Source organism: Pseudorasbora parva, chromosome 10, assembly GCF_024679245.1.
Source record: "Pseudorasbora parva isolate DD20220531a chromosome 10, ASM2467924v1, whole genome shotgun sequence".
NCBI lineage: Eukaryota > Metazoa > Chordata > Actinopteri > Cypriniformes > Gobionidae > Pseudorasbora > Pseudorasbora parva.
The window spans coordinates 33,943,005-33,967,600 of record NC_090181.1 but is presented as its reverse complement, the minus strand read 5'-3'; the positions used below and the strand labels follow the sequence as shown (position 1 = coordinate 33,967,600).

General features: G+C 39.1%; 1 protein-coding gene across 4 annotated transcripts in view; it reads left to right on the top strand.

The window, feature by feature from the left end:
* Positions 1–13,241, top strand: part of LOC137091488 (neuronal PAS domain-containing protein 3) — a 406,675-nt gene extending 393,434 nt beyond the window's left edge. For 3 of the 4 annotated variants that reach the window (XM_067455958.1, XM_067455961.1, XM_067455960.1), the window contains 4 exons: positions 239–345; positions 5,996–6,143; positions 6,481–6,596; positions 8,721–13,241. In XM_067455958.1, coding sequence (XP_067312059.1) covers positions 239–345; positions 5,996–6,143; positions 6,481–6,596; positions 8,721–10,123 — 1,774 coding nt within the window. In that variant the 3' untranslated portion in view covers positions 10,124–13,241. The remainder of the gene's footprint in view (positions 1–238; positions 346–5,995; positions 6,144–6,480; positions 6,597–8,720) is intronic. The other variant, XM_067455959.1, reaches the window with a different exon arrangement.
* The last annotated feature ends 11,355 nt before the right edge of the window (positions 13,242–24,596 follow it).

Genomic DNA, 24,596 nt, shown 5'->3' with positions numbered 1-24,596 from the left:
TAAGCCTAAGTAGATCGTGGGACGATTATCACCAAAGGTCTCTACGATCAACTTGGCCCGCGATGCTTTTGGGAAACGCAGCCCATGTCGTTGCCCTATTTTAATCTGTCATTGACTAGGAGAATATAATAACCCGCAGTAAGTGTGCCTTCTTTTTGGTGACTACTTGATCAAACTGCTTAATAGTGGGGGAAAACAAAATGGTGTCAATTTTTATTTTATGTTGAATCCTTTCCAGAATCAGCGACTACATGGACCTCACACCTGTCGACATTGTAGGGAAGAGATGTTATCACTTCATTCACGCAGAGGACGTGGAAGGCATTCGGCAAAGCCATTTAGACCGTGAGTATCCATCCAATCAATCTGTGCAGCCACCCAACAGTGCCAAAAACTACAGGATGGTTGTTAAAGAGCAAGATTCAGTGTCCTTACATGCTTTAGCGGGACTCATTGATCATTGGTCAATGACATCCTGAGAGCACACCGTGTTACGTGCCAAAGCTGGTGTAATGTGTTCGCTGCAGCACTTCAGCGTAATGGGACAGCAGTGTGACAGGCAAGATTATCCATGCTAGCGGTTCTTCTCATAACTGTCCATGAAGAACCGCTTCCCTCTGCCAGACGGGTAGGCGAACGCACGTCTACCAAACAAGCCCTGTATCGCTCGCGAGGCATAGAACGTGACTGAGAATCTGTTCGTTTGACAGTCTTACACATTTCACTCCTCCTTTCAGGTTCAGTTGCTCCTCTCAATGTACAGGCGCCACATTTCGAGTGCATTTTTATGTCATGTAGTATTCATCTGGGCCTATCCACCGCTGCAGAGCTCTTTGAAGGTCCCTCAACCTTCTGCACGCGCTGCTTTCATCGCGCTCGGCAGGAGGGCCGCTGACCGTCTGGAGGAACGTTCATGCTTCTTGAATATCCTAAATCATCTGTTAAGTGTGTTTTGGCAGCACACCTTTTCCTCTCCCCTCCACCACCATGGCAGAAATTCAAAGCGTCATTGAGAGCGGCGTAGCGTTTCATACAGTAAATGTGTGTGCTGCTCTACAGCAGGCAGGTTGCCATTATTTAAGTAGTGAGGGTTGAGGCACAGGAAGAGGAGGAGGAGGGGGATAAATCCCTCGTTTTATTAGGTGTTTGCAGAGGAGGGCGGGTGTCCTTGGGGCTGGCAAGGGAATTTGGAGCTGTCTGATTAGATATTGGGAGTTCAACTGAATTAGAGCGCAATTACCACTGTATTGCACTGTCCCTTTGCCTTAAAAAGCCACCAGATTGGGTCCATTAGACCTTGATTTGAAACCCAGCAGAGGCAGAGGAGAGAGGACTGAAGCCCTGGATTGCATTGATAGCGGAAAGAGAGAAAGAGATGGTGTGAAAGGAGAGAGAGGAATAGATACTAAGAGAGAACTGCACATCCCCAGCTAGCCCCGGCGTTCTAACCATCTATTACGCATTAGCGTGGCGGCAATCAACATAAATCTAGCTTCACTGCGAATGGCCGTTCATGTCGCTGCAGTAGAGAGTGAATAGGGTTGTCATTCCTGCATTTTACTTTGTACGTTTATGCTCAATATGAAGAAAACTTCACTTCCCAAGCTGTAATCTACTCTTAATTTAAAGAAGTTCAACTACAGTCAAGTGATGCTTTAAAAAAAAAAAAAATTAAGCTACCGTGCAGAATGAATCTATTCATGAGGCAATGTACATGAACAATCATACACTGATTATGCTGAATAACCTGACAACGTTCTAAGGTCATGTAAATGCATTACACATTCCTTTGATCTGGTAAAAGTCAAGCAGTTTATGGAAATAAAGATATCCTTCAGCAGAAAAACCTCCTTTCAAATCTAATGTGACATTTTGTTACATTTTTGTGTTTTAGGAAAAATCATATTTTGATATTTATCAGCATCTTTGTTCAAATAAATTAGATATTTATATGTTTTGTGCAATAATAATATTCATCTTAATCTAATTCAATCTCATTTTGAGCAGATTCATTTACACCAAATACTGTACTAATAATGAATACAACTAGATATTGGTAGATAAATGCGTTGAACTGATTAAGTAGATTCCTTTAAATGAGAGAGACCATAGTTTAGAGAGCGTTTGATTATTGCTAATTATTCCTGCAGTCACGCTACTACTTTTGGCTTTATTTCCCAATACGGGTTAAAGTAAGAAAGCACAACTAAATGCACCACAATGACGTGCGTGTCATCTAGGCTTCTATCAACGCCAGATATTCAGGTGTCTGCATGAACATAACGCGCGTGCGTGACTAAGGAGCAGATATACCGATCTCCCGCTGATTGCTAATCAGACACTGATATCAGATCACACAGGGCCATCAGATTGGCTAGAGCCAGGGATAAGAGGGATGATGTCAGTCTGGTCAAACCTCTAGACAGATCTGTGCTACAGATGCAGTGACGTGAGCGGCGCAGAGAAGACATCTCCTCGGGCTTGAGTGCATGTGGTAGTGTCCTTAATGCGTTGGGATGTATGATTTATTACAGATGCATATCGGAGAGTTCACTTAAACACTTAAGCATCTGCTTAAGTGTTTAAAAGCCTGATAAAGCATTTCAAGCAAATCTGTTCAAATTGAGCACCTTGACCTACAGTTGCTTAGAGTTGTTTATGCTCCTTTATAAAATGGAAAGTTAAGACAAGTTTCTGAACTTAAAAGTGGTTAAAATGTCCTGTTTAATGCAAAATTGCTTGACAACCATAAACAACCAACAGTTGGGCTTATGAACTATATTAATTAGCAGAAAAAGTTGTTTAGTTATGAATTGAATTCGTATTGCTGTAACTGCCATTTTTTTAAAGCAATAATGCATTCAAGGTTGTGTATAACAGTGGTTGTAAACACAAAGTTCTGTCATGAATCTCTAGATGGCGATTGAAGGTAACTCAATCTGCTTGCAATCACTATACAGGGCACAGCTGATTGGTTCCTGCTATATCAATAGCCAATGAGCATGCTCAACCTTCAAATACTTTGTCAGTATTGCTGTAACAGTACAGCACTTTTTCAGAAAACCCTCCACCTTCCCCAGCTCCACTCTGCTATGGGTAAGTCATGTACACTATACTGTGCAGCAGCAGTATGTCTTACTTACTTACAGTGTGTGTATTCACAGTAGAAAGTCATGTACTTGCTCTGCCGCAGCCAAGACCAAACATATTAATTGTCATACCCATGCCAAAAACACCAAGTCGTCATGACAGAACTACATTTGAGGTAAAGTCACTGTACTGCACAGCCGCTCGTGGTCTTTTTACTACTTTAGGGCATGCTAAAACATAAACCCTCATCTACTTGTTTAACAGCTTAATTTTCAGCTTATAACTGGATACAAATGAGCTCTAGTTTACGGAAGGAAAAGCCAACTGTGGTGCTCATGAAGCATTTGAGGGCAGGTGTTTTATACAGGCAGAAATGCATTGTGACAGCTCTGACCTCACCTGTGTCAGCTTCAGAACAGGACCAACATGGCTTAAATTAATAAAAGACACCGTGTTACACGACGTCGTATAATACTCACCACATAAATGCTCCACGGGTGTGTGTGTGTGTGTTTTTACCAGCTGAGAAAGAGCGAGAGAGAGACAGAGGTGGGAAACGATGGCTCACAGAAGTGTGGAGAAACCCCAGGAGACTGAAGCTCTGTGCCTGAAGGCAGACTACAAGAGCCGGTCTCTGAAGAGTAGTTCAAACTGACTTTAATGAAAAACTCCCTTCACTCCTTATTGTGCTTGAAGATAGACTCCACAGCTGCGGAAAAATACACCTGCTCTAACACCCATTGCATGTACCGTTGACAATGTTTCTTCAGGTTCCTTCCATAATGGATTCAGAGTAAATATGAAATAGACGTTTCTGCATCCATGGATATACTGTATTTACGTCATCAGTGATTCATTTGAATATATTGTTGTGGTTTTGATGTAATTCATTTTAACCAGTTTAGCCAAGGTTGTCAACTAGTCTTACTCAAGTGGCTGGTAGACCAGTATTCTCAACCAACGCATGGCTGCAAGCTGACCAGCTAGAAACTGGATTTATTCATTGTATACACAACACTAGAACATCTTTAAAACCAGCAGATGATTTAATCTTTACTCTTAGTTATTCGAAATGCCTTGAAAATGTGGTGCTTTGAAAATCATGATCGTAGTCATAATTTTCACTTCTCGCCGTTTCTCTAAATGACTTGTTTTTACTTCCTCTGCTGGTGAAGGTTCGCCATTAAAGCCAAAGAATACAAGTTAAAAACCTCCGATTCACTTGTTCAGCTAAACCATGACTAGGTGCAGCAGATCTGCATGTCTATTCTCTCATTCATAAAAGGCTTGTCTTTACAATAATACCCCAGTGGACTGCAAGGACTTTTCCATAAAGCAATTTCACGGGTGTAAATTACTTACTTTTATATGACAGTGACACCCTCCACCCCTCCTGCTGGAAGTGAGGCCACGCTGGGTAAAGGGTATCTGAAAGGTAGCTGCTATTATGGAAGGGATCCAAGTGATTTAACAGAACTGAAGGACAGAGGCCCTGCCGCAGAGAGAGCGAGAGAGATAGAATGAGAAAGAACGGAAGTAGAGAGGGAGAGAGACGGAGAGAGAGAGAGAGACCATCCTGCAGGCTTGCCCGAGGCTCCAGGAGAAGGCAGTCAGATTAAAGAGGCCGTATTCCTTTTAAAGCCTCCAAAAGCAGCCAACGACTCCTGCACCGGAAAAAAAGAAAAGAGGGATACAGAAAGAGAAGAGCGAGGAGGGGGAGAGAGAAAAGGGTGGCTTCATTACCACTAAATCAATAACTCAAGCAGCCCCTGATTGATTTAATGGCAGCGTAACTGAAAGGGGGTTGAAAAATAAGCCTCACCTGTACAGACGTGGTGCCGGGCGGAGCCAAGGGGGCCAGCTCATCAAATGCAATGCAGATGAGATCAGGTTTAAAGGCAGGGGGAAAAATGTCGTGGAAACTTGTAGACAGTAATGAGGGTTTAAAGGGACTGGTCAGACTCGCGTGCTCACAGATATGGGGGGTATGCCAAAACAATATATTCACTATAGCAGTTCTTCATTTTATCATCATATTCTATATGTGAAACAACAGAAGTGTTTTTTTTCCCCAACACTTTTTCTTAGATACATTCCATGTATACTGAACCCTTCTATAGACTCTCAGTAGCATGTAAACTTTGCTGAAGAGAGTGAAGGTGAGTCAAGGGCATGCCTATTGGCCACAGCGAACAAGTCAGATAAACAACTCTCGGCTTTTTGTCTCAATTTCCTGGAGTTACAGCTTAGTTTTACATTTATTGGTACAGAAAGCAGTCGGTGAACTAAAGTCAATTATCAGAGCCTTTGGGACGGCTTCTTAAACAATGCTATTAGTCTGTAATGATTTTAATTACTAGACTTATTCTTATATAAATCATTCTTCTCAATGGACTCTTTTTATGGAAAGGGCTATTTGTAGCTGTAATTAAACCTAGAATCTGAATTTACTGCCGTGCTTGGATTCCGACTGTTTCTATTTTGCAGAACAATGATTAATGCAAATTCATATTATTTGAGATCGCCATTTAGCGCTTAATTTAGCCAAAATTATGGCAACTGCCACAGTGTCTTCACATGAGTAGCCTCAGACAAGGACACAATTACAGAGCCCTTAGCAAACAGTCACAGCACCCTCTACTGGGCTTTGGAGATTAATCACATGTTCAGGATGTTCACACAGCATGAAATAATGGATGGGTTTGAGATTTACCTGGGCACACTAAATGCAAATATTAGGATTATTATTAATGGTTGTTGTAATTAAACCCGAGTATATGTATTGCTGTAAACTTTTGAAAAATTAAGCAGTCTGATTTCATATATTAGATAGTTCACAGGTTTATTCCCTCTTTTTCCTTCTTCCATCTCCTTTCCTTTCATATATCCTCTCCTCTTTCTATAGTGATGAATAAAGGTCAATGTGTGACGAAGTATTACCGCTGGATTCAGAAGAATGGAGGTTATATATGGATCCAGTCCAGTGCCACTATTGCAATCAACGCCAAGAACGCCAATGAAAAAAACATCATCTGGGTCAACTATGTACTGAGGTACACGAGTCTTTTGCTTTGATGAAAATGCCATATCTTTAGATTTTGATTTGTTCCATCCGGAACTGTAACAAGATGAAAGTATTTTCCACTCGAGTGTTAGCAATAGCCTGTCCTTCTGTAAGATGACGAAGGCTAAACACCCCACTCTTCTTAAAACGCTTTTGGGTCTGTGTATGGGCTTAGAGATCATTAGAATGCTCTGTGGTTTGGGCTGCAGTGAATCAATCAGGATGTCTGGAACATTCTAGAGAAGAGAGTGAAGGATGTTTCACATGGCAAAGTGAATGAATTCTATCTTCTAAACATGTTTTTTTGTGGTTTATTTTTTGGGCAGTAATCCAGAGTACAAAGACACACCTATGGATATCGCACAGCTGCCTAACCTGCCAGAGAAAGCATCAGAGTCCTCGGAAACATCTGATTCTGAATCCGACTCCAAGGAGAACTCTGGTAGCGTACCATTCTCATCTCATTGCTTTGCTAATATTTGCCACAAAACAGTTCAGAATAAGTCAAAAGTTGCTCGTTTAATCCCCACATGGAGCCACCCATTATCAGGGCCGTGTTAAGCCTTTGCGGGGCCCTGGGCTAAGTTTTTGCGGGGCCCTTGCCCCCCGAACCTGTCAGCATTACAATACACCCTTTAAATGTCATGGTTAAACAACGTTTTATTCAATTAATCACTTTAGATTTACTTTAGATTCATTATATATTATGTTGCTCATGCAAGTGGCAAAATATTTAAACTAGGCCTATGTTAAAATTAAAAACATTTTACATTAAAACTTACAATAGACAAAAGATCTAGTCTTTAATTTCTTTAATTTTTAAATCTTTTAAGAAATCCTGCAGGTCATAAAGAACTTTATTACTCCACCTTCAAGAAAGGACAAGAGCTCTCCATTATGTCTCCCTATTTACCAAATGTGTCTGTTTTCTTGCTTTACCCGAGGCAAAAAGTCATTGAAACAGATTAGACTTTATATTACATGAATCTGTGGTGAAATAACCAGATTTTCACTTCAATGCATGTTTAATGCGAACAACGTTCTATCACTTTAATTCAGACGCTGCAGACGCACCGCTCCTGGAAAGCACTGCCGGACCGCATCCGTGTGCAGTGAGATAGCTGAAATCTGTTAACATTGGGACGTATAACAGGCGATCTATTCGTGATCAAACTAGTTGCGTTGCAGATCTAAGCAGTTCATAGGAGTCATTTGTTGGATTATTTCACAATAATAGAAAGACGTGTTTTATTGCTATTATCTCATCACATTTGAAGCGCCGCTAATGTAAATCGGTAGAGGAACATTTTATATTTTATGCATTGGGAATTTGGGATACACTAGCTGCCTGCTGGGGTGGCTATGGTCTTTATTTTGGGGTGGCAGTTGAAACCCCGGTAGATCCGCCCCTGCCACTGTCATATTTTCTTACATTTTCGTTCGACGTGTTGAGGGGATGATGTTCTGGGTGTCCGCTGAGACTCGATTCGGGTGTGCGACAACGATGCTCAACGTACGCATAATTGCCTCGATCAAAAAAACAAAAACAAAAAAAAGGATAATGCAAAAGACAATTGTCTCGGGGGGCCCCCTGGTGTTCAGAGCCCTGGGCTGCAGCCCATGTTGCCCATTAGGATAACGCGGCCCTGCCCATTATTATCCCCTTGAGCTGGAGACTTAAAGCCAGTTCTTGTGCCATTGGTTGTTGTCCCTGTTTATGGAACTGTTTTAAATTCATTACAATCAAGTATTTTTGTAAAATAACATTAAATACAACACTTTTCTTTTGACCAAATGCAAATGTCTCATCTGAGTAAAATATTGTATAAAACAATGTGTTACAGTGTAAAATATCTTCATTCGAATAATTACTGGAAATTATGTAGGACAAGAAAATGGTGCTTTCGACATGTCCCTAAAACTGGTGTAAATAGTCAATTAAAACTCCAGAGCCAGTTGGAGATATTAATTATACATTCCAGAGGAAGATGAAGTGAGATTCCAAAGATGGTGGAGGCTATGAATGAACAAGGCCGGTTGACAGTCTGGGGAAAGTGCCAACATATTGGCCCCTGAGCATCTCTGCCTGCCGAGCCTTTTGCCAGCCTTCATCACAAAGGTTACAGACTGTGCCAGCTGCAGCTGGACCAAACCATGCCCTCTTCTCCTCTCAGACTCCCTACCCATCTCTACACCCCACCTTCTCCTTCTGTCTTTCTCTCTCTTTATCTCTCTCATGTGTTTGTCTTCCAATGCAGACATGCTTTTTCTGAGGCCAGAATTTCAAAATCCCCCCATCAAGGTCACTTGTTCTTAACAGAATTCAAACCTTTCATGACAAAACTAATGATACATCACTTTATATGTCACCAGTGGCGACCAAAACAAAGGACAGTTTATGTCCCCAGTGTAATTGTGTTTACAAGCATAATATATACATCCGACTTGAGCACTATCTAAGCTTTAAATTAATGCTTCTAACATGTTTAGTGAACCATTCTTTTGTCTGATAAACTATGATGATGTATATGAAAACTTGTCTCCTAAACCTTTTTCTTTCTCCCAGAAGACAATGAAAACTCCAAGTCAGATGGGAAGGGGAATCAGTCTTCCGAGAACAGTGAAGATCCAGAGTCAGACAGTAAGAAACAGACGGGCCGGCCACCAGAGCAAGAGATGAGACGTCAGGAGGAAGGAGACAGTTCCAGCAATCCAGAAAGTCAGGACAGTGATGATAGTTTGGAACCGTCTGACTGTGAACCCGACCACAAGGAGGGCCGCCTGGGTGGTTTACACATAAAGGTAGAGCGCTATGGTGAGGGCGAGGTGGAGGATTTGGAGGACTCACACTCTTCTTGCTCCTCCTCAGAAGAAGACGATGATGATGCAGAAGATATTGTGAAAGACTGCAACAGTGGAAGAGAGCTGAGCGGGCCGGCAATGAGTAAACACCAGAAGAGAAAGAAGAGGAGGAAAAAGCAGAAATGGGATGGTAGTCGGCAACGTCTTCGTCTGTCTCCCTCGGCTGCTGCCACCCCCAGCCCTGGCAGCCTGGACCCCACCCTCGGAGACCAGCCTCCCCTTCTGCTCCCACCCTCCCCGACCAGTTCATCTGTGCTGAAGATCAAAACAGAGATGTCAGAACCTATAAACTTCGACAACGACAGTAGCATCTGGAACTACCCACCCAATCGAGAGATCTCCCGTAACGAGTCCCCCTACAGCATGACAAAACCCCACGACACCTTCCCTTCCCCCCCACCTGCCGGCCTACAGGTGTCCATCCCTGACTCCGTCCTCACTCCACCTGGTGCTGAGGGTGGAGGAGGCAGCAGAAAGCCCAACTTCAATGGCAACAGTAGCAGTGGCAACAATAACAGTGCCCCAACCTCCGTGCCCAGCGCAACTCCAGGCAGCTTGGTTCCAACTTCCAGTTCCACCACCGCTGACCCGCTCTCCCCACCTCTCTCTGCCTCGCCGCGGGACAAGCAGCAGGGTACGCCCACCTCCTCCGGTTCCCTGCTCTATACCAGTGATCTGGAAGCCCTGCAGAGGTTACAAGCGGGGAACGTGGTGCTTCCATTGGTGCACAGAGTCACAGGCACGCTTGCCGCCACCAGCACGGCTTCCCCGCGAGTCTACACCACTGGAACAATCCGATACGCCCCGGCAGATGTCAGCCTGGCCATGCAGGGCAACCTTCTGCCTAACGCCCACACTGCTGTGAACTTCGTGGATGGGCCCGGCTTCGGCATTGACCCCAAGACACCCATGGAGATGCTTTACCATCACGTCCACCGGCTCAACATGTCCACCCCCTTCGGGGCCACAGTCAGCGGAGCCGGGCTCACGCAAATGCCTGCTGCTAACGTCTTCACCACAGCAGAGGGACTCTTCTCCACGCTTCCGTTTCCCGTCTACAGCAACGGCATCCACAACACACAGACTCTAGAGCGCAAGGAGGATTAAAGCAAAACATTGAGACCATATTACTGTGTTCAACTGTGTTAAAAAAGACTCTTCTGAGGCAAAAGACTGTGTATCAAAGTTGGGGAAAAGTGAGATGTTCTAGCACTTTGAATTTTGAGCAATTGAGCTTGTGTTACTGAAATGAATGGTTTCTCTTCCTGTGTCTTTCTATCTCTTCGACTTTCTCTTTCTTCTTTCTCGCCTCCTCACACAAGTTCTTGATGACGGTTTCTCTAAACGGACTAAACAGACTCATCTCTATTGTAAAGAGTTCCTTCTGAGCCACAGGGAATTCATAACACTGTAGCGTATGTTTTCTCTGGGGTGAAATATTTGTCCAGAGCATCGAACATCCTCATTAGGATGTCTTAAAGGTATTAGAAAAAGAAAATTGACAAGAAAAGAAACTGTTCATGTTTCTAACGGTCTCTTGATGTAATCGAGATTGATGCTGATAAAAGGATGTTACCCTATTTGATGTAGTTCAAAGGGTTTTAAGGTTCTTTCTAAAGGGGAATAGTATTTTAGAAATAATGCTTTTTCTTCGTTTTTTATAGCTCAACTTGCAAATCATGCATTTAAAAAAGCAATTTTAGCCGGGTATTGACCTGTGAATAGAATGTTACTATAAAATCCCAGGACATGGAACAGGTCAGTGTGAGATTTCTCCAGTTCCATCTTGTTTTTGCAGATCCATGGTGCTATCATTGAGTTACCCTCACTCAGCTGGCTGATGTAGGTACTGTTCCGGAACTCCAGACAAATGGCGGCTTCAGAGCTTTTCTACAGAAAAGTCAAACATCTAACAGACTTCTTTGGTTTCGATTGATTGTTTTATGTTCATCACTTACCCGTGAGTACGTGGTACATTGAGTATTTTAACTCAATCTGATTGAGTCCGGAGAGGGATACACAAAAGTTAGAATTTTTTTTTTCTCGTTGAATTCCTTTCTATCTCTCAGTACAACTGAGGCTAATTTTGCATCACAAACTTGAAGATGAATGTTAAACTCCAACCGGCTTTGGTCAGAGCTATTATTTGTTTTGGGGAATTTTTTTATTTTATTATAAATGTTTGGCTTAATTGTTTACACTCCCTCTTTAGCTTACAAGCCTGGTTTCCTTTCCGAAATCAGTTCCCCTTCATCCCTTACCCCTTAAACTCTCTCTAAAAATCACATATCAAACAGAGATTGTAATAAGGACATGCATTTTCAATCAAAAAATGTGTTTTGAGAATCCACATTCCTAATTTTTATCCACTGTTGCCAAAAAAACTTTACTCTCACAGTTTGGTGTTAAAACACTGTGATTTGATGTTTTAAAAAAAAAAAAACGAAAGTAATAAAACGGAAGAAAACTGTCACTTCATCCTTTGGCAGCCGTCCATCAAGTCATCTATTATGCAGCGTGATAACCGTAAACTTGTACAATGTGTAAGTGTCATTGGCTGTCAGTCTCCATAGCAACTTAAGTGTGTGTTACTATATGCAGTATATACTGAGCTAATGTAGCTGTTTTGTCCTTTGTCCTCTCTGTGCTAGTCCGGGCTCGGATGGGGAAACATTTGTTCTCCTTCCTGCCCCCTTGCAGTCTTAGTGAACCAGTGGAGGTTAGTGGGTTTTGTGTGGTGGCCTTCCAATGTAGTGTCACCTTTTTTGCTGCTTCCTTTTTGTATGTATTACTTTTTTCTGTTTCTGCTATTGCTTTGCTGTTGTGTAGTCTACAGACCTCTCTCTCTTCTCAGAGATAAAAGACTCTAAACTAGCTCAAAGGTTTATGGAGCCATTTTTTGCCACTGAGGTATTCTGGGATTGCAGTTTCCAGTTTAAACGTGATGAGGAATAAAAAAACTGAAGTAGCATTTAGCAGACTGGAACCTTAAAAGCCTCAGATGTGAAACATTCCCAGAGTCCCTTGTGCTTCTCTTGTGCATTGGGTGTATTTCATTGGTTTCCACCAAACCTGTTGACTTCAAGGACCCTGCAACTCACAGGAAATAATAATAAAAAAAAGAGATGACGGTAGTATTTCAGGACAATAAACAATTTTAAAGATTTCTAAAGAGATGAAAAAAGTATTTCGCACTATAAAATCTATTTTTATAGGTGTTTTGGAAATGCATGTTTACTAAGTTGATTGTTTGGTTTACTTGATTTTGTTCGGTCCAGCGGCTTTGTCGATGTTTAGTGTTTTTTAGTCTGTCCAGCAAAGGGAAGGGGGGCCTTCGTCTTTTTACCTGAATCAGGCTTCCCCCCGACATCAGGAAACTTGTGTCTGTGGTTTCTGTGAAGACGTGTTGTTACTCAAACCCAGGTCATGATATTAATGTTTTTAAAAACGACAATAACGGGACTCGCTGTCTGAACGGTTGCAGGAGAGCTTGGTTAACAGGATCCTAGATTTTAGCATTTTGTACGTAGCGCAGAGAAGTGGGCAGGACGGGGTTTGGGGACGGCTCCAAAAGCAGACACTGTGGACCAGGAAATACACCCATATGTTACTAACAGAACAGCCGGGCGAGCTGTCTCAATGTATCTGTGTTGTGTCAAAATGATTGCTGGTGATTTAATCTTAAACTAATCTCAGCTGCTGTCAGATAAATAGTGTTTAAAATTACAATATGAGAAATCACTTCATTACCTGTGAAGACTGTGTCTGTGTTTTTAACTATTTCTTGTACAATTATACAGATTCTTTTATGAGGAACTTGGTGCCAAGTAGAAGAATATGGGAGAAAGGGGATTCTCTTAGTATCAGTGTTAATAGTGTTATAAATTCTAAGTACAAACAAATTAAAATATTAAAAAGAGAAAACTATGGTACATTTTGATTTTGTTTTTTGTTTTCAGAGGAAAAAAAGACAAAAAACAACTAACTGAAGCTAACTTTGAGTGCCTGGCTTATTTCTTTGGAAACACATTTTTTGTTCATTTACCATGAATAATGCTGCAATTCAAAAATGTACATACTTCATTTTACAACAGGGTTATTTTATACTTTTGTAGGTTTTCATCAGTTAAAGCGACATGTCATACATGGTTGTCTTTCTGTAACACAGTTTTTTTACCATCTTACAGGTGCCATATTCATAATAAACTTTTCTTGGATTTGTTACTATCTGGCATCATTTCTTTTACATTCTGTTCATCATAAGTGAATGCCGAACATCAGTGATTATTCTTTGCGTTTCTACTTTCCTGCCTCTTTATGTTCGTTCTTTTCCCTCCTGTGTCTTTAGTTTTGGTTAATGTAGTCAAAGCCTTTTTTTGAGTTACCTACAGGTTTCAGGTAAGGGAATATCAAAAGATTCCCACGTAGCCCTGCTGACTTTTGCTTCCAAACACAATAAATGGCAATCCACTGCACTCGTACCAGGGCCGACATGTTTTAGCAGTGGCCGAGTAAATCTCCTTTACGTTGGACAGATTCTCACGGGTATTTCTGATATATGTTTATCCACTTCACGGTATCTTCACCAGGTTTTCAATTAGCAGGAATATTTCAATCTGTGTCTTCTATTATACTGATCTCACTGTAACTTCCTACAGCAAAGCTAAATAAAAGGGGAAAAATGCTTCCTTTTAAAAGTGTTTTACTTTAGATCTTTTTTTCTTTTTTTTTCACAATCTTAGGTCCTGGTCTGTGACAAAAAAAAGAGTCAACATTATTGATCCGATGGTGTTGAAACATTTCCAAGTTGAACAGGATATTCAAAAAGAAAGCAGGTTTGGAGTGGAGGGCTTTTATTTAATCCATTGGGAACTGATTGGATAGTGCAAAGTGGTCTGGGTTGGGGAAGAAAGGTAAAAACAAACTAGTGAATTCAATATTAGAACTACTAGAGAGTTGTTGTTTTTTTATGAAAGAACTTTTTTGGAATAGATGCACCGATATATTGTTCACAATAAGAAACATGAAAGAGGGTCAATAAATAATTTTTGATTTCATGTAACAGTTGTCTCCGAGAACAAGTAAGATTACCATTACAATTGTTCATACCATTCCTTCAGCACATAGCGTGTATACCGCAGTAATGTTCATGTTCCACAATGCAATGTGCTAGAACTGACCTCCAGCTGTCATTCAGCATCAGAGTCTTATAGTCCCTCCCCCTCATAGAAGTCACCATGAAATCAAAATCGACAAATCTTTTTTTATATGTTATTTATTTGTTATAAACTATTTGTCTGTGCACAATAGGGCTGCCCGATTCGGGGGAAATATCTCATTGCAGATTGCACAAATAACATTTTGTACTTATATATTAATATGGCTTGGCTAATAGTTATCATCATTATTATTATTATTATTATTATTATTATTATTATTATTGCAATATTGCTCAATAAAAATATTTAACAACAAAAGAAATATTGCTATTACAATAACATTTTCATTTTTTTAAATGTAAAAGTATTTAAGATTAAATATAACAATGTAATAATAATAATAATAATAATAATAATAATAATAATAATAATATTTTACATGAAATGTATTTTACAAAGAAAATGCAGGGTTACCTGTTAACATGTAAGCATGTCTAAAAATCATTAGAAAGGTCCAAGGATTTATTAAAATCTGTGCTTTTTATCTTTGATATCAATTTATTATCTTTTTGTCAGGAGGTATGCAAAATCAAGAACAAGTCTGTGTCTTTAGTATGAAATATGAGCCTCTTATGCATCCACTGTGGGTTTATTTACACTTCGCATTACTAGTTGATGTGTGTTGCTTTTTCATAAGCAACGGGACAACCTGTCACCCACATGAGATCAACCAATAGCAATCCACAACCATCCAATCGAGTTCAAATGGACAAAATCAGCCTGTCCTACATTTTTCCTTGTTTGTAAAGCCATTTCACTCGTATATACGTCACAATAGTACGGAGACCCTAAAGGGACATGGTGAAGGATACAAAAATTAAGATTAAGATTAAAATGAAGAGTTCCCCCAAGAAACTAAGTTCCCTCACAAAACCTTTTGCTTTCCTCCGAGAAACTATGAGTTCACTTGCAAAGAGCTCAAAAGGTTTTGCGAGCGCATGCAAAGTTTCTCAGGGGAACGCAAAACATTTTCTAGCAAATGCAAAGTTTCTCTGGGGAACACAAAAGATTTGCAGAAGAACGCAATTATTATTTTCTTCCCAGCTCTTGTCCCATGTCCTTTTAGGGGCTCTGTACAACAGGAAAGAAAAGACTATCGCTACTTCTGATTCATGCAGACTTTATGAGTGCCCAATATTCCACACTTTATTGCAATAAATTAAGTGCATCATCTGGGTATTTAAAGGGCACTTCTTTTTGAAATTGTCACACACACTACTCACACTATTTATACTAAAAATGGCAAAGAATCATGCATATGCTTGCAAATTTGGATTCACATCTGGGGGTTTCTTTATTTCCAAGATAATAACTGGATTCCACTCGCATGCAACATCACAAGCTCACTTGAACACACTAACATCTAAAACACTTACAAGGGAATAATACTGATATTTTTAATCAGTTTTAGTGTTTATTGTGCAGTTTTCGAGCCAGTATTCCACTCCGAACACAGCTTTTGTTCAATGATAAGTAAGAGTGTAATTTCCTTCACTGTCTTTTTCAGTGTCTCCTATACACCTTTCCTCTTTGCCCTGTTTTTCTCTCCTGTTCTCTCACTTCTCCCTGCTGCATATCTTTCTCCACTGACTTCAGGCACTGAGGGGGAGGTCACCGCTGAAGCCCACTGAAGAAATCCAACCAACTTTAAATATTTTACGCAATTTTAAATGAAGCCCATGAATGATAGATCAGAGGAGAGAGATATAGAGAAAAAGAGTGGAGGAGGTGAAAAAGCCCAAACCTGAATCCTCCCTAATGATTAGGAGCTGCCCATCTCCCCTATACAGTCCTTATTGGAATTTATAAAGCAAAGAGCTCTTATTAGGGCAGCTACAGGTACATAGAACATTCAACACCTATATGAATGTGAAATATGAACCGTCTTTCATCTACAGAGGTCTTTTCATACACTGATCAAAAGCAGGTGTTAAGCTGAGATGGGCATGGGTTTACACACACAGCAGACAGAAATACAGCAGGCATTTCATATTTTACATATACGATTACTTTAAATATTAGATATGCGTGTACTTGTATAGTAGATTTATGTGTTTGAGGAAGTGTTTGATTTTTAATTCAGCTAGCTCAGAGCCTCGGATGCTTTTCATCCGAGCTGTGAAATTCACAGTGTGGCAAGAGTGACATCTAGTGGTTACATCTGTAATAAAACCTGAGGAGCCGCTTTGCTTTCATCTGGGATCTTCTGTATACCTCTTGTGAATAGCACGGTCTCTCATAAGTCTCATACTTTCAGATATTCTGAGACAATCATATTGTTTATCTAACAACTAAATGCACTTGGCAGGAAAATTCCAGTGACTTGAGCGTTTAAAAATATGCAGATTGTGCCAGAGTTTATGCTGGATTTAGTGTGTAAATCCTATTGTTTACACATTGAACAAATAATATAAAGTGTAAAAATGCAAAGTATGTCCCTGCCATTCCTAAACACATACAGAAGATCCCCGTTGAAAACAAAGCTCTTCAGGTGTCATTACTGATTGTAACCACTAGATTATGGAGCTAGAAATATGACTAAATGATCTGAATTTGAATTGTATAAATCTGAATTATTGACAAGTGTAATCTAACAAAACTGAATATTATGTTGCATTTTACATAGTTCTGAATTTGAATTTTTTAAAATGTTGAATATAGAACCTTTGAAATTGAACACATCTGAAATGTTTTTGTGTCGAAATTGTTTAGACATGTATTTTCAAACAGCAGATATTTTGTTCTGAATTAATCGACTGGAAATATTCAGTTTTTGAAAATACAGATTCAAGATTTCAGATGAAAAAGAAATTCAGATCATCAAATTCAATATTCTAAAATTCAGATCATCAAATTCAATATTCTAAAATTCAGATCATCAAATTCAATATTCTAAAATTCAGATCCTCAAATTCAATGTTCTAAAATTCAGATCATCAAATTCAATATTCTAAAATTCAGATCATCAAATTCAATATTCTAAAATTCAGATCATCAAATTCAATGTTCTAAAATTCAGATTGCAGAAATTCAGATCTTACAGAAAGTAGGCCAGAGGTCATCAGGGAAGAGTAAAGGATGTCAGAAAAATCCAACGGAGCACCATATCTGATCATTTCATTTCCTATTTGTAATGGAATAAAGAGAAAAGATCAAACAACCCCTTTATACTTTTTTGTTTATTTTAGATTAATGCACAGAAAAAGAGATTTCGGCTAGATTTCTCATTTTTCGTGTGGTTTACCGCACAATTAAATAAGGTTGGGTACTGATTAATATTTTATATATCAGATAAACTTTTTTTTTTCTGTGAAACGGGTTAAGTTGCACAGAAAAGTTGCCTGATCTAGGACCTGCCCAGTACAGTTTAAGAAGCGGTAGTCTGCTATAAGACTACTATTTTGTTGAACAGACCTGGGCTGAATCTGAAATCGCCCCCTATACCCTCAATACCTGCAAACAAGTTTCAAAATCCGGCCTATCAGGTAGAGTACAGAGTAAATTGTATGTACTGTAGAGTGTATTGGGGGGATTTTTTGGTGGTATAAATATATTGATTTTGTAGTAATATTCTCATCAGTGTTCTATCAGCTTTTACATAGGCCTAATTAAATCTGGATATTTGTGATATTTACCCCAGGGCGTTATGTCATTTTATAAAGGCCATTTTTTAAATCTTATTAAATGTATGCATTTCATGCTCAATTCTTACATTTGATTAATAAATGCAGTTATATTAGTAAGACACTAGGGCTTTTACCAATCAAATTAATTAATTTAAACTGCAAAAATAAAACAGCAATGAATAATGTTATGAGATTGATGTTCTAAATGTTTGAATATACAAATAAAAAAATGCAATGATACTTTTAAACATGAAACTAAACCGCCAATAGGTGGCAGCAAGTGATCGTCTTAATGAGTGAGTCATTGAGTCGTTCATTCAAATGATTCATTCAAAACGCTGATTCATTCAGTTCAAAACACCGCGCTGAGTGTTGTTCCTTTGGAACTATATTCGTTGGTGAAATCATAGTTGAAAAAGAAAAAAAAAAAAGGTTTTTGAGTCTAAAATGTAAGTACCTAATAATGAATTATGCTACACAATTCACGATTGCAATGTAGCTATTTGAAATCGTTTAGATTGCTGCTCACTTGTTTTGATTTCTCCACGAATGTCTCACAAAGAGATAGGCAGCGCCAGCCTCAACGCGACTTTGTTACCAGAGATACATTCCATCATCAGTCGCTGTTTACATTAAATATAATAATAAATAAATTATCTGGTTATTTTAATGTTTTATTTGTCCTGTCGGGAAAGTAAAACCCTCTTTGATTTGTCCCAGACAAAGATAATGTGGAGCCCTTACAGTCAGCCCTGTGTGTTCATTCATGATTTCTCCCGTGCTGTAAAGCGGAGGTGATTGGTTCATGTCATGAGCGCTGCCGTTTGAACCGAGGGCTACAGTGATCTGTGACTGTCACGCCATAGACTGTTAAAAAATAGGTCACGCCACATTAGAGCATTTCCCATTATTATTGTTAACAACTTCACCCCCCACCCCCAAAAGAAAACTCATTCATCTACATTCATTCACTTGTTCGAGTTAACTGTATTAGTGGACTAAAGTAGGGAATAGTGAGGGTTTATGGGGGCGATTTTGGATTCAACCCTGGAGAACGACAGATGACGTCAAACGCTTAGATTTTCTTCACTAATCAGCGATTTGTAAATCACGCACGAAAAATGAGAAATCTAGCCGAAATCTCTTTTTCTGTGCATTAATCTAAAATAAACAAAAAAGTATAAAGGGGTTGTTCGATCTTTTCTCTTTCTTCCATTACAAATAGGAAATGAAATGATCAGATATGGTGCTCCGTTGGATTTTTCTGACATCCTTTACTCTTCCCTGATGACCTCTGGCCTACTTTCTGTAAGATCTGAATTTCTGCGATCTGAATTTTAGAACATTGAATTTGATGATCTGAATTTTAGAATATTGAATTTGATGATCTGAATCTTAGAACATTGAATTTGATGATCTGAATTTTAGAATATTGAATTTGATGATCTGAATTTTAGAATATTGAATTTGAGGATCTGAATTTTAGAACATTGAATTTGATGATCTGAATCTTAGAACATTGAATTTGATGATCTGAATTTTAGAATATTGAATTTGATGATCTGAATTTTAGAACATTGAATTTGAGGATCTGAATTTTAGAACATTGAATTTGAGGATCTGAATTTTAGAATATTGAATTTGATGATCTGAATTTTAGAATATTGAATTTGATGATCTGAATTTCTTTTTCATCTGAAATCTTGAATCTGTATTTTCAAAAACTGAATATTTCCAGTCGATTAATTCAGAACAAAATATCTGCTGTTTGAAAATACATGTCTAAACAATTTCGACACAAAAACATTTCAGATATGTTCAATTTCAAAGGTTCTATATTCAACATTTTAAAAAATTCAAATTCAGAACTATGTAAAATGCAACATAATATTCAGTTTTGTTAGATTACACTTGTCAATAATTCAGATTTATACAATTCAAATTCAGATCATTTAGTCATATTTCTAGCTCCATACTAGATGTCCCTCACAGGTCAGGTTAAAGGTGCAGTAGCCGATTTCTGGTAAATGTTGTTTTTTTGAAAATCACCAAAACAAACACAACCCTACCCAAAAGGATCACAATCCTATCTTGATGCCTCGACTCTCACATTCATGTACAGTACACGCTATGCAACACAGGCACCGACTATGGCTGAATCTGCTGTGCCTTGTCTAAGTGTATAAAGTCATCAATAAGTAAATGTGTGTTACGTATGTTAAAAGCAATGTGTGTTACGATAATTAAGGTTGAATGTTAACCTTTTTTTTACCTCCTCTACTCCTTCGATAGCAAAGTCCAACCCAAAAAACAAACCATTTTCATGCTCCCTGCATAACACGATAACTGTAACAAGTAACTGATATATTACAAATGTGACAAGATTAATGGATTATAGCGATCACAAAAAGGGGAACCAAAAGAAAAAACATATATTAGGTGTGTGTTATCGAACTTTTCGGACATACTTTGGGAGCTGATGCTTGAAATGGGCGCTGGAGGAGGTTTAGACGTTCCAGGATTATAATAATAATGCAAAGGAACAAACAAGCAAAGATGACAAGTATACTGAAGCAAAAGACAGCATATATTAGTTCTGTGAAACACAGCAAAACCAACATTATTTATGTATCAAAAAGAAATAAAGAAACTTTGGCATCCATTTTCAGGCCTTCCCACTCCTTAGGCCGCGTGTCCACCAAAGCGTCTTTTTCATGGGGCTGGCTATGGGAGCGGCACGTTTTTAGAATGGCATGAGTGTAACGGGGCGCTGAGTGAGTATTTCACGCTCAAGCGCTGAAATACTGGTCGCCGAGAGTTGAAGGATGTTCAACTTCTTTGAGTAAAACGCAGCGCTATTCACTGTCACTTTTCACCAAGTGGTCCAATCACAGTGGAGGAGCAGCGGAACAAATACAACACTGACCAACCACCACATTGTGCTTGTACAACCTCAACAGATGAAAACAAGCAACATAATAAAAGAAAATCATTTTAAACAAAAGCCAGAGCAAATACTTTACATTGCATCTGGATTTTTATATAGAATCAGTACAGAAACAAACTATCTGTGAAATGAGATACTAGTAACACTTCTGCAGATATTCCATACCATAACAAGCACTGCATAAAAAAAGCTGCGCTACCAAAACACTCAATCACAGCAAGGTGTTTCCAGCAGGCTAAACACGCTTTGGTGGATACACAGCCTTAAGGTCTCTCCAGCACTAAAGCTTTTACGATATTAACGCGGGATGTACATCTTGCCTGATCCTAACCCTTCTTGTTAAAGTTTTATTCCCCTGGCCTTTTCTTCTTTTGTATTTTCGCTGGCTTCTCTCTCTTTCTGTCTTTCTGCTAATGTCGTTTTTGTGTGCCGAACTCTCTCTCCTCCTACATCATGGGGGGCGTATCCAACCCCTTCCTGCTGATTGACTACACGTGTGTTTTAGTGCTCTGTCCGATCCACTTTTCAACAGCATTTAAAATAATAATTATAATAATAATAATAACAATAATAACTTACTGTACCTTTAAAACCCTCTGTGGCTCTATAGCAGGGGTGTCCAATCCTGATCCTGGATGGCCCCTGTCCTGCAAAGTGTAAAGGCTTTAACATACTCCGCAAAAGCAGAGAAAAAAAATGAGGTAATTTTGTTCTCGCAGCCCTGGTTTGAGAGTTTTCACAGCTTGTTCTCGACACATTGTCCGTCTGAGCAGAACTATTTTCTTGCGGGTGTACGAGAACTATTCTCTGATTGGTCAGACATTTAAAGTGGCCGTGGTTAATGCAGAGAAACGCGGATGAACGGCACCTGCTTTTCTCGTGAAGTATGGAATGTACTGGCCAGAACGAACTTTGTTCTTGTTCTTGCCACCTTGAGAAAATGAACAAAATTCTTTGTTCTTGCAGAGTATGCTCCAAGCTTTATTCCAGCCCCAATTAAACACACCTGAACCAGCTAATCAAGGTCCTATACTAGGTATACTAGAAACATCCAAGCAGTTGTTTGGAGGCAAGTTGTAGCTAAACTCTGCCCAGTTTGGGCACCCCTGCTCTATAGCCTCGTTCAGACTGTCAGTCCAAAGAAATTAAAAAAATGTGACACTGCATGCTGTTGAGCAGAATCGCAAATACCTCTGACTGCCCATTGTGCTCACATGCTCATCAAATATGTCTGTGATTGGCTACAATGACCAGCACTTTAAAAACATGTTGTAAATATACATCAGTGGCGCTTTTCACAGAGCACTTACACAGATACACATTGGAGCGTTTGAATGAGGCACCTATTAGCTTATGCTTTTAAAAGCTCCCACTTTCAAAACACTTTCCAACGCTCCCATGCATTGATCATTGTAGCCAATCCGAGACGTATCCGATGAGCATGTGAGCACAATGGCCAGTCAGAGGTGTTTACAATTCTAGCTCAACAGTGCTCAGTCACATTTTTTAAATTTCAGTAATGAATTGGTATCAAGGTCAGTAGACTACTTTTGACAACCCTAAGTCCATTTCCAAACACCTGAAATTAAAAACCTCAATACAAAGTATTTGTAGAAAATTAATTTCAGTTTTAAAGCTACACTATTTAACTTTTCCATCCACTAGAGGGTGCCTATATAAAACAAAGGTGTAGTTTGATGACGCCAAGTTTGAGCTCAGAATCTTGGGACATGTGGTCTTTACCTCACAGCCGGTGGAAAAGAATCGAGACGATTGAGTTGCTCTAGGGTCAGTCAGATCAGACCACAACATCAGAAAGTTATTATGTCTAATTTTGAAGCAATTGACGGTAAAATTTTAGAAGAAACAGTACAGAACCTTAAAACTTCAACCTGCACCCTTGACACACTCACAACTTCTTTTTTCAAATTTGTGTTTAACTGTTTAGAAGCAGATCTCCTAGAAATGGTTAACTCCTCACTTCTCTATTAGACTTCTCCAAACTCCTTTAAAAAGCAATAGTAAAGCCTCTTCTGAAAAAGAGAAATCTGGAAAACTCCATATTGAGCAACTACAGACCAATCTCAAATCTCCCTTTCATAAGCAAGATCATTGAAAAAGTTGTTTTCAGTCAGCTGAACAAATTCTTAACCTCAAACGGATACTTTGACAATTTTCAATCTGGTTTCCGACCGCATCACAGTACAGAGACAGCGTTAATAAAGATTATAAATGATATTCGCTTAAATACCGATACAGGCAGAACATCAGTTCTGGTACTACTCGACCTCAGTGCTGCATTCGACACTGTTGACCACAACATACTTCTAGACAGGCTGGAAAACTGGGCCGGGCTTTCTGGGATGGTCCTCAAATGGTTCAGGTCATTCTTAGAAGGGAGAGGTTATTATGTGAGTATAGGAGACCATAAGTCTGAGTGGACATCCATGACATGCGGAGTCCCACTAGGGTCAATTCTTGCACCACTCCTGTTCAACCTGTATGCTGCCACTGAGCCAAATAATGAAAAAGAACAAAATTGATTATCATAGCTATGCTGACGACACCCAGCCCTACTTAGCACTGCTGTCACCTAATGACTTTAGCCCTATTGACTCCCTGTGCAGATGCATTGATGAAGTTAACACCTGAATGTGCCAAAACATTCTTCAGTTAAACAAAGACAAAACTGAAATCACTACATTTGGAAACAAAGATGAAATTCTCAAGGTGAACGCATATCTTAAGGCTAAAGGTCTGAAAACAAAAAATCAAGTCAGGAATCTTGAAGTGATTTTGGAGTCAGACCTGAGTTTTAGTAGTCATGTCAGAGCAATAACTAAATCAGCTTACTATCATCTGAAAAATGTTGCAGGAATTAGATGTTTTGTCTCCAGGCAAGACTTAGAGAAACTAGTTCATGCTTTCATCACCAGCGAGGTGGACTATTGTGATGGTCTTCTCATCTGCCTTCCCAAAAAGAGCATTAGACAGCTGCAGCTCATACAGAACGCTGTTGCCAGAATTCTGAGCAGAACCAGAAAATATGACCATATCACACCAGTCCTCAGGTCTTTACACTGGCTTCCAGTTACATGTAGGATCGATTTTAAAGTACTATTACTTGTTTACAAATCACTCAATGACTAGGACCTCAATACATTGCACATATACTGATTAAATACAAACCCTTCAGATCATCAGGATTAGGGATGCACCGATACCATTTTTTCAGAACCGATACGATCCAAAATGACAAATTCTTAGTATCGGCCAATACCAATGCAGTTTTGTTTACAAATTCTATGTAGAATTTCTAAACCTCAGTGTTGAATTGATAATCACTCTTTTGTGAGTTAAACACAATCAACTACATACAGACAACTTCATTATAAAGAAAAACAACAAATAAAAATATATATATATATATAATCTCAATCTATGACAAAAAATACTACTATAGATGTTGAATAAATTAGATTAGTGGATATTTAAGCAGCAAAAGTTACAAAATCACGAGTGCACAATAATTGTATAAAATGTAAACATTTAGTATGTAAAATAAAAAATAAAGGAAAAAAAAGTGAATAAGTCTAGCTGTAAATCTGGTAACATGTTACACAAAATACATTCATGAAAAACAAGCAAATATATTTAAAGAAATAGGGCCTAAATACTAAGAAATTACATTTATTTAAAATGTATAGTGCATCTTTATAATGAGGCAGCAACAAATTATAGATAGGGCAGAACAAGAAAGGCTTTTAATAATCTTTCATAGCGCAAAA